The sequence below is a fragment of the Lithobates pipiens genome, unplaced genomic scaffold, assembly GCF_037356315.1.
Source record: "Lithobates pipiens isolate NorthernLeopardFrog02 unplaced genomic scaffold, aLitPip1_a1.2 Scaffold_8, whole genome shotgun sequence".
NCBI classification, from domain to species: Eukaryota; Metazoa; Chordata; class Amphibia; order Anura; family Ranidae; genus Lithobates; species Lithobates pipiens.
The window spans coordinates 50,510,609-50,521,804 of record NW_027507903.1 but is presented as its reverse complement, the minus strand read 5'-3'; the positions used below and the strand labels follow the sequence as shown (position 1 = coordinate 50,521,804).

Below are 11,196 nucleotides of genomic sequence, written 5' to 3'. Positions count from 1 at the left end.
TTCATACACTGAACTTCTGCTATGATCACTAACATCCAGTCAAAACCCCGAAAAGTCCCCACATGACTTCAGCATGCCAAATCATGTCGAGGTGTGGAACAGCCAATCCTTGCAGAGCTACTGAAGAAAGAAGTGGGGGTGGATTAACTTTGTGGCAAAACTGGGCACAGCTGATCTGAAATCCCATACTCTGTATTGTGCCAGACAAAAAAAAAAAATATATATTTTTCGGGTTTACATCCACTTTAAGCGTTGGAGGGCTCTGTTTCAAAAGGTACGTCTGTCATGATGTGCTAGTATGATACATGAATCAATGTATGCAAAGTTTATTTTTTATTTTTTAATAAAAATGTATTTAACATAAAAATAAAGCCATTTCATTCATTTAGCATATTCATAGTAAACAGATACTATTTATTGGCGATGCCATTGAGGGTTAACATAACATATGGGTACCATCTTGTATAAACTATAGGGACCAATCATTATCTAGCTTACACCAGGCAGATGCAGACAGGCAGTTTTCACATAAATGCAGCATTGGTCAGTTATAAACAGAGTGGTACATTTTTGCAATATTCGGACAGTTTGCCTACGGATATAGACAAGTTACAAAGCTATGCAGTTCTTCTATAAATTATGCACTGCGCTAAAGTGTACACTCAGCCAAAACCTACTTCTTTCGCTTTTGGATACACTGGCAATGCATTAGAACCCGTTGCATTTTTTATTGCTATCTAGGATTCCATTTAAACAAATTTCCCTCACTGTCACAATGACACTAAAGAGACCATTTATGAAATAAATTGCTATGCAAATATCTTAAGTATGCACACAATCATCACGAATAATCCTCCTAATTTGCCTAATACATTTATAACCTATGTTCATCAGCTCCATCTAGTGGCCAGAACAGGGGCATTTTCCCGATTGAATCGTGTTCAGAAAAATAATGCATTATGGTACCTAGATGGAGCTGACCATCATAAGGATATAAAACGTATTAGGCAAATTATGGGGATAATTAGAAGTAGACTCCTAAGTGTCAGCATTACTGTTTTTGACCCCAGTTTAAATATGTCCCCAGGAACATTTTAAATGTGTGTACGATATTACACAAAAAGAAAAATTATTCCTACTGTAAATAACACAAACTTACACAAAGAAAAAGAACAAAAATATTTGCAAAAAGAAAATAATGTGGCATACACATTGTAACTTATTCACAGTTGCTTAATGCTCCATTCACACTTGTACAACTCCAAAGTGGCGCTTGCTTTGGAGTGCAACTTTGGATGGGTGTGACTTTGATACGACTTTGGCTTTGACCAGTGATAATGGAAAACTGTTTCATTGTATAAGATTTAGGTACAACTTTCTTGCAACTGGAGGGCCATAGACTTCAAAAGTTGCATGAAAGTCAGACCAAAGTAGTGTTTGAACTACTTTGAAGTTGCTGCAACTTTAAGTCACACATATATGAATGGTTATTATTGGAAGACATGGGTAATGACTTGTCATCAGTGGCGGAATTATAGGGGTCGCCAAGATCGCCATGGCGACCGGGCCCCTTGCTGCAGGGGGCCCTCAGGCCCCCTGTACTCTTCCGTAGGAGGGGAGGCTGAGAGGAGCTCCTCTATCATCAGCCGAACTGAAATCGGCTCTGTGCGGGAGCTCCTCACATTAGGGTAAAGTGTGTGCTCTTTGTCTCCCCCTACAGTGCAGTACCCGGCAGGAAGAGCCAAGGTACTGTAAATGTCTGCCGTTTTTTTTTTTTATAAGACTAGCTACTGCATTTGTGTTTATGTGTGTGTGTGTGTGTGTGAGCATGCTTGTATGTGTGTGTGTGTGTGAGCATGCTTGTATGTATGTGTGTGTGTGAGCATGCTTGTATGTGTGTGTGTGAGCATGCTTGTATGTATGTGTGTATGTATGTGTGTGTGAGCATGCTTGTATGTGCGTGTGTGTGAGCATGGAGGAGCATGCTTGTATGTGCGTGTGTGTGTGTGAGCATGCTTGTATGTATGTGTGTGTGTGTGTGTGTGTGTGTGTGTGAGCATGCTTGTATGTGTGTGTGTGTGAGCATGCTTGTATGTGCGTGTGTGTGTGAGCATGCTTGTATGTATGTGCGTGTGAGCAAGCATGCTTGTATGTATGTGCGTGTGAGCATGCTTGTATGCATGTGCGTGTGAGCATGCTTGTATGTGCGTGTGTGAGCATGCATGTATGTGTGTGTGTGAGCATGCTTGTATGTGTGTGTGTGAGCATGCTTGTATGTGCGTGTGTGAGCATGCTTGTATGTATGTGTGTGTGAGCATGCTTGTATGTATGTGTGTGTGAGCATGCTTGTATGTGTGCGTGTGAGCATGCTTGTATGTGAGTGTGTGAGCATGCATGTATGTGCGTGTGTGAGCATGTATGCGTGTGTGTGAGCATGCATGTATGTGTGTGTGTGAGCATGCATGTATGTGTGTGTGTGAGCATGCATGTATGTGCGTGTGTGTGTGAGCATGCTTGTATGTATGTGTGTGTGAGCATGCTTGTATGTATGTGTGTGAGCATGCTTGTATGTGCGTGTGTGTGTGAGCATGCTTGTATGTATGCGTGTGAGCATGCTTGTATGTGTGTGTGTGAGCATGCTTGTATGTGTGTGTGTGTGAGCATGCTTGTATGTGTGTGTGTGTGAGCATGCTTGTATGTGCGTGTTTGAGCATGCATATATGTGTGTGTGTGTGAGCATGCTTGTATGTGTGTGTGTGAGCATGCTTGTATGTGTGTGAGCATGTATGTGTGTGTGTGTGAGCATGCATGTGTGTGTGTGTGTGTGTAAGCATGTATGTGTGTGAGCATGTATGTGTGTGTGTGTGTGTGTGTTCATATATGTATGTGTATGTATGCATGTGTGTGTGCGCATGTATGTGAGTGTGCATATATGTATGTATGTGAATGTGCATGTGTTTATCAGTGGCGGTGCATCCAAAAGGGTGCACAGGTGCCACTCGCTCCAGCCACCCCCTCTATGACCAATGGATAGATACATGCATAGCATAGCATGAATCTATCCATAGCCACCGCTGGCACCCCCATATTTAGGTGTCTGGTCCCTTTTGGGGTGTCGGGCGCCTAAATTACAGCGGCGGGGGGTGTTTTTGCAGCACCTGATTAGAGCCATGGTCTCTAATAGGCTTCAAAATAGGTGAACTGCGAGCGCCATGCTTGACGCTCACAGTCTACCCAGGTGTGTTAGAAAAGTGAATTAATATTCACTTTCCTAACACTGAACCACCTCTCCACCAATCAGGTGTGCGGGTCTGTTACCCATCACCTGATTGGCTGAAGCGATAGGCTCAGCTATTGGACGCCTATCAGGAGGAGAGGACAGGAGATGAGGATGGCAGGAGATGAATGGAGGACCCCGCTCATGGCCGTTACCCGCTGCCCCACCCAGACAGGGTAAGTGGCGGGCAGACAGCGAGCGGGTGGTGGGGATTCACAGTGGCAGCATTTGATGGGCACACCAACAGCATTTGATGTGCACAGTGGCGGCATTTGATGGGCACAGTGGCAGCATTTGTTGGGTACACTGGCAGCATTTGATGGGCACAGCGGTGGCATTTGATGATGGGCACAGCGGCAGAGTTTGATGGGCACAGTGGTGACATTTGATGGTACAGTGGTGGCGCTTGATGGTACAGTGGTTTTAATTGATGTTTTTTAAATCGGTTCCTTTATATGCGGCCACCCACTTAGGACTGGGCCCTGGTGTTCCACGATCGGACTCGGAGAAAAGAGCCCTGTCCGGAGGTCAGGGGGGGGGGGGCCCTCCAAGGTTTCCTGCATCGGGGCCCTGAAGGTTCTAGTTACGCCACTGCTTGTCATGCGACTTTGATGTCCAAAGTTGCATGACAAGTAGCACAAGTGTGAATGGGGCCTGAAGTAAATCTGTGCTTTGCCCATACCGAGCGAAACAGATTCACTTAAAGCAAACTAAAGTGAAAAAAATAAGACCGCCAGCAGGCTGGCTATTTATTGCAAAAAAATCACATAATGTCTTTTCTATTAAACAAATATACCTGCCTGTTAGCAATTTTCTTTGGAACAAACACTGAGCTGCGCATGCACCTTGGCGCCAGAATGAACAAACTCCAACGCATATGCCCAATAATTATGTCATTCCTGGTGAGCCAATCAAGATGGTCAAAAACTTGTCACTCAGAAGAAGTCAGGGAGAAGATGCCAGCAATGGTGAGGAAGAGAAGGTATTTGCAGATTTTTAGTTTTAATGGTTGCCCTCCTAAGCTGCACACTCGCACATACTCATCTGCCCTTTGCATCTCCCGCCATTCAGTGACTGGGTGCGAAGAGGAATACGGGCACTTCTAGGTATGGGGATCGAATGAGTCACTCCCCGTCTTTCTATGTAACAACTGTTGTGCTTGGTGATTGGCTGCTCAGACACCCCGCACTGTCATATGGGAGTGGGAAGAAAGCCTTCAACCTTGCATGGCAAAAGCATAGGTTTGCTTTGAAGTGTCACGAGAAAAATATGAAGTCTGCCACTGCTGACCACTCCTGAAAATGCTAGTTGCCTGGTTGTCCTGCTAACCTCATTTCAAATGGTTGAGTCACTGAGGTGGAAAAAGTATGTGGATAAAGAACTCCAGGTATGATCTTTATTGCATAGTTACATTGATCCAGCCTGGCACTATGCAAGTACAGTAATACCTTGGATTGCGAGCATAATTCTTTCCAGAAGAATGCTTGGAATCCAAAGCACTCGTATCAAAGCGAGTTTCCCCATAGGAAATAATGCAAACTCAGATAATCCGTTCCACAGCGACTGATCGTCTATGCAGTACTGCATGCGGCCAGAGGTGCGGGGGCACCAGAGACACTCAGGAACGAAGCCCTCCCGAGTGTCTCCAAGTGTCACCGGTGCCCCTGCACCTCTGACCAAATGCGGTACTGCACACCCCAGAGGCTTGAATCATGCTTGTCTTGCAGGATCAATGCTTGCAAAAAAAAAGAAAAAAAAAAAGCTTGTATTGTGAAACGCTCATAAACCGCGTCCGAGATTCCACTGTATGTGTATCTTATACCTGAGACCATTGAGGAAGTTGTCAATCACTGTAGTAGTCGTCAATACTACTACAGGGATCTTCCAGGCCCTGTGCTGAGCAACTTCCCCTCTGCACACTAACCACACAGGGGTCGCTTGTTTAGCGCCTCCACTAATCACAGAACGCCTTGTATTTTTGCATTGAATACAAGGTGTTCTCTGATTGGACGAGGTGTATATTGTTAGGGAAAATGGAAAAATAGCACTAGACATGTGAGGTTATCTCATTGGTATTTCTTATCTTTTGAGATGTAGGTGATCTGGTTTCTAGACAGGCGGTTTCTACACCCCAGAGGAAAAAAATGTAAATTGACACCACTACTTAATGGTCCAGGTACAACCATATTCCAATAAAAGGTCAGGGGGACAATCAAAGGAGTAGACAATGAGCTACAGGGGGCCCAAATCCACCCCTGCAGAGATCATGGAGATTGTGGTGCCAGGAAACCAGGAAAAGCAACTAGCATTTTGTCAGAACGATATTCCGTATTTATCTTTTAAAGGCCAGAGGGGAACTCACACCATACAGAACTCTCCCAGTGTCCATATACACAATGCTGAAGGTGTGTGCTTTGTAAGGGTGAGCTCTCTGCACTAGAGAATGAATGCTTCAATAAGAAAACAAAAAAGGTAAATGGCCTCACAGAGGAGCTTTCCTTACTACTGTTCTGCCATGTGCTATATTTACATGCCAAACCTGGCAAAAAAAAACAATTCATCTTACATTTTCTAAAAGTATGTTAGATAGGTCATTATTATATTATATTATCAGCATAAAATATTTTTTTACTACTGTGGAAATAAGAATTCCAAAATACCATAAGCAATAGATGGACGTTAACAGTCTTTTTTTATTTTTGTTTTATTAGGGCCCATTTATACAGGTGTCTAAAACGCTGTGCTTAGATGTGTACAGAGATTTTGTGCGCATCTAAATCTATGGGGCCATGCACACCACTGCCCCTAAAAACAAAAATGTGCACAGCATCTGCATGTGTCAATCTTTATATGCATAATGAAAGAATGTCACCAGCGCACTAAGGGCCGGTTCACACTGCGGGCGATGCGAGGCGACACCGACTTGCCTCGCCGCGACCTGCCGCGACCTCAGCGGCGATTTGCAAATGACTTCTGTATAGAAGTCAATGCAAGTCGCCCCGAGGTCGCCCAAAAGTAGTACAGGAACCTTTTTTCTGAGTCGGAGCGACTCGAGTCGCTCCTCTCAGAACGGTTCCATTGTACAGAACGGGGGCGACTTGTCAGATCGCGGCGAGGCAAGTCGTGTCGCCTCGCATCGCCCGCAGTGTGAACCGGCCCTAAGGATCTCCAACATGGGTCCACTCAGCAATCACATCGTTACAGAAAAAGCAAGGTTTCAGAGCCTTGTAGGACCCCTTCATCAAGCATGTGACATCATCCTCACATACCTGATGAAGGGGTCCTGTGAGGCTTCAAAAAGTTGCTTCTGCTGTAACAATGTGATCGCTGATCAAAGCTTTGGGCCCATGTTGGAGATCCATGGTGTGCTGGTGACATTCTTTCATTCTGATTTGTCTTTGGTTCCAGACGATAGTCACTGCAGCACCCATCTCTGTACATGGACATCTCTGCAGGACCATGTGCATTGGAAATAGAATGTTGGAATGTGTATATGCATACGCACGTAAAGTCACTATAAGAACTGTATGTGTCTAAATGAGAGTATTTTATGCAGGATCTTCTGCTAGCTCTGCCAGTATGAATCTGTGTTCCGTGCAGAAAATACCTGCATGACTGAGCTCATAAAGGCAGTGAAGAACCAGTTGTCAGGATTAAAAATTGTACCCATTTCTGCTCACAGTGAAGCAGTTTTGTGGATTCCCAATATCCAACCTGGCAAGGTATAAGGTGCAAAATGATGCCACTAATCCATAAGGACACCGGCTGTGCTATAGATACCATACTGTACATAAGGTAAAGTAAAGCTGGCCATACACTTTAGGCTGGTTTCACACAGGCGATCGATCAGGTCCGCCTGTCAGTTTTTCAGGGCGTGTCCGCTGACACCCGCTGGGCATCAGATCTGATGGTGTCCGCCAAAAACAGACAGATGGGGAATCTGTTCCTCATCCGTCTAGCGGATCGCATGACAGGCGGTCCGTTTCCATCTGACTGCCCTATAGAGAACAGCAGGGCTGTGTCCGTGTAAGCTCTGCATAGCGGAGTGGACACAGACCTGTCATCCGCCTGCTCAGCGGAGATCAGTGGCGAGATCCCTGCTAGGTAGGCAGATGCACTTTACAGAGACCACCCCGTGTGAAAGGTGCCTTAGTATTTATTGTTCAGCCATCCACAAAGAGGTGGAGGGAGGAATCCTCCCCCATCTGGACATTGTCAGAATACACTGATCAGCGACTGCCACTAATTGGCTGCAGCCATTGATCAATGGAAAATTTTCCAACAGGTCCCTTTGACAGTTGCTGAGTAAACATTTGGCTTTTGCCTAGCTGGGATGCCCACACGTGCAAGAAAAATCGGCCAATCCCTGCTGCTCAAAACAATCTTTATTGTTATCGCTGATCTGACTTTAGTAAACTAAAATCTGATTGTTCTTTTTGGTGCCTGCACTATGCACACCATCTATGCACTCTGAACTGTAAGATTATAACGGCTTGAAAGTGTCTGCTGGCAGTGCTGGATGTCCAAAAATGAAGTTGTACAGCAATGCATAGAAAAGTCTTTGTTCACCTGAGAGTTCATGTATTTTCCTTCTTTACAAAGTGGTTTTGTTCATGTTTAAAAGCTTAAAAATCGTAGATTAGGGAATAGAGCTGTGCAAACATCACAGTGATATGTTCCTTCATGTTTCTGTCTTGGAATGAAATATTCACATCTTGCAACAACTAGATTTCTTGTCTGGAATACTGAGTTTAGTCACCGCTTCCGTGTTTTCTTCCACAGGATCCACCGATTTCTTCACTTCTCTGTATGGGGGGAAAAAAAAAAAAGCACACATACATGACTATATGGTTTACTCCGCAAAATCCACATTTACCAAAACACATCTTATTATACACCTACAATGACTGCATAATAGCGCTTTTAATGACTCGCAGTTTCTGTATTTAGCATTATAAAGAATTAAGGAAATAAAAGTCTAATATATGCATTTAAAGCTCAACTTCAGAAATAACGCTGGGTACACACGGGCCAAAAATCGTCTGTAAATGGTCAGTTCAGCAGAAACTGGCTGGCTTTCAGCCGGTGCGCACAGCTCCCCGTCCATCAGAAGCTGGTCCAACGACCAGCTTATGCCAAACAGGCATGCTGGAAAACCAGCATCTGACCCGCATCTAATCAGCGCTGGCTGCCAGTGCTGATCAGTGTGTCCTGGTGGAGGGTGGTCCCCCTGTCAGAACACAGCGGAGGAGATTGCTGTACTAACATCGCTTGGGTAGTACAAATACCTGTCAGCTTTTTTTTCATTTAGCCACACACACACAGCAAGGTTTATATGCTCGTTGGGTCTAGAGCCTGCTACAGGATTACAACTGACCTGCAGCTAGGGTCAGGTACCCCCCTGATGTACTGTGATCAGCCCTTAAGTTGGATGCTAGGACAGCCAGCATCCTAGCAACCTATAATGTGCTTGTCCCAGCAGGGCCAGCTTTTCCCCACTGCACTGTTTTTCTTCAAGTCATTTGGTCACTAGGACTGCTGGCATCCTAGCAGCAGATGTACTTTCCCTAGCAGGGGGATGGAACCTCCTTCCTCCACACCTGCTCCTCCTCCTTTACTGACTACAGCCACACTGCAAGCATGGGCTGACAACTGATAGAAGAGGGATTCTGATGGGGCCCTTGATGTAAGGGAGGACTCCGATGGGGAACCCGATTTAGGAGGGGGACTCTGATGGAGACCCTGATGCATAGCTCCCAACCTTCCCTGATTTGGAGCCCTCTGTCCCTTATTCCACCTCATTTGTCCCTCATTTTGGTCTGATCTATATAGATATATATAAAATGCACTTTTTATCTATCAAAAAGTGTTTCCCAGCATTAAACCTTTCATCTGGTTTCTAAATTGCTGCATTTGTAAATTCCAAAGGCCAATATAAAGGAATAGTAGAGGTAAAAAAAAGCACTTGTGTGTTTAATCTTGTTTTTTTTGTACAATTGTGCTTTTAAGTGGGCCTACACTTTGACCTACAGGTAAGTGTAGATTAAGTCTTACCTGTAGGTCCATGAAATATCTAATAAACCTACATGGTTTAGGACATATTTGCAAAAAGACAGGCACCACTGTCTATGGCGCATGTGCCATATACACATCGGCGCACTGAGCATGCCGCTGCTAACGGTGATATGCCGTTCGTGACGGCTCCGGTGCGCATGCTTGGGAGTGATGTCATTGCAGCTCTGGCCAATCACAGCGCCGGAGCCACGATACCCGGAAAGAAGATGGACGCTCCGTGGAAGAGGGGACAGCGGTGACATTGCTGGCTCCTGTGTCAGGTAAGTGACACATAATGGGCTACTATGTGATACATAGTAGCCCATTATGCTTTACCTTTGCAGGGAAACAAAGAAAAAGTAAACTCATCAGGATTTACTTTCCTCTTTAAGAGAGGAGTAATGCTGTTAATTGGATTGGAGCTCATATGATTGATGGATTAATGAAATTGTTTATTTCTCTGTATGTATGACAACTAAAATAAAGAAATAAAATTAAAAAAAAAAAAGTTAGGAGGTATGCCTGATGTTAGAAGGGATCGTAATGTAAAAAGGGACTCTATTGAGGACCTTGAAGTAAAGAGGGACCCTGATGTAAGTAGAGGACTCCAAAAGGGACTAGGATGTAAGGGGGAGCTCCTATGGGGATCTCGATGTAAGGGGGGAACTCTGATGGGGACCCTGATGTAACAGGGTACGCTGATATAAGGGTAAATTTGGCTTTGTTTTACTGAAGTTTTCCTTTATTCTGAATCATATCATGCTGAGTAGTAGTAGTATTATTCATGGATTTATCATTTTTTTTTTCGGCCCACAAATATTTGTAAAAATATTCAATATGCCCCTTGTACTGAAAAGGTCTGGAGACCTACACAATAGGAACACCAAGATATGAGTCCCTAGTTGTTACTCAATATACAAAGTCAATGTTTTATTTTGGCTGGAGACGGTTGAGACTCCACTTTGTGAGGGCTACAGGACAATCATTACTTTATAGATATGGCAAGAATGTCTAACCAGTTATTACATAATAATCTCTCGTGGTCGGTTTACCTGGCCAGATGGAGAACAGCTTCCACTACATTGGTTCCATCCCTTGCACTCGTCTCACAGAAGAGGGAGCCATAGGCCTAGAAATGAAAGCAGAACATTTTACAACCATGCAGAGAGGAGTGCCCACACGTCATTCAAAGATCAGACAAACCGTGTATTGTCCACTTACCATCGCTAGCTTCTCCCCCATTGAAGTGTGGATTACCCTCGATTCATTACCTTCTGACCTCAGGTCAGTCTTATTGCCAATCAGCATCATAGGGATCGACTTATCACAGGAATTCTTAAATAGAAAAGTTAATTTTGTGATCAAAAAAATTAAAACAGGTTCTCTGAACAAAACGTAAATGACATTAATCCCGACTTGTTCCGTCTTGGAAGAGTGTTATTATTTTACAGGATTTATTTAGTGCCAAGAGTTTGTGCAACACTTGAACAAATGAATGCAGACAATACAGTTACAATACAATTCAACACAAGAGGAATCAGAGGGCCCTGCTGGTTAGAGCTTACAATTTGTTTTCATATCCATGGAAATCTTTTGATGAGTACACACCAAAAAAAAAAAAAAAAGACAGCCCCGTCGGAGCCGCTGTACTAACCATGCTAGGTTAGTTCTGCAATCTCCCCCGCTGATCTGTTGTGTTCTGACAGGGGGGCAGCCCACTCACCAGAACATTCCAATCAGCGCTCTCTGCCATCAGAGTTATCCCCACCAGGAGAACACAGTGATAATTGTTAGCATCTATAACAGCCGCTAGCAGTAATTGCATGTAAAATCGGTCAGGCTGGTTGGGTACATTCAGCCTTCCC

General features: G+C 44.3%; 1 protein-coding gene across 1 annotated transcript in view; it reads right to left on the bottom strand.

Moving 5' to 3' along the window:
• Positions 1 to 316: 316 nt before the first annotated feature.
• LOC143960273 (ras and EF-hand domain-containing protein-like) overlaps positions 317 to 11,196 on the bottom strand; it is a 106,661-nt gene continuing 95,781 nt past the window's right edge. The window contains exons 15-17 of the mRNA XM_077468687.1: positions 10,553 to 10,666; positions 10,384 to 10,460; positions 317 to 8,082 (exon numbers count right to left, since the gene is read on the bottom strand). Coding sequence (XP_077324813.1) covers positions 7,986 to 8,082; positions 10,384 to 10,460; positions 10,553 to 10,666 — 288 coding nt within the window. The 3' untranslated portion in view covers positions 317 to 7,985. The remainder of the gene's footprint in view (positions 8,083 to 10,383; positions 10,461 to 10,552; positions 10,667 to 11,196) is intronic.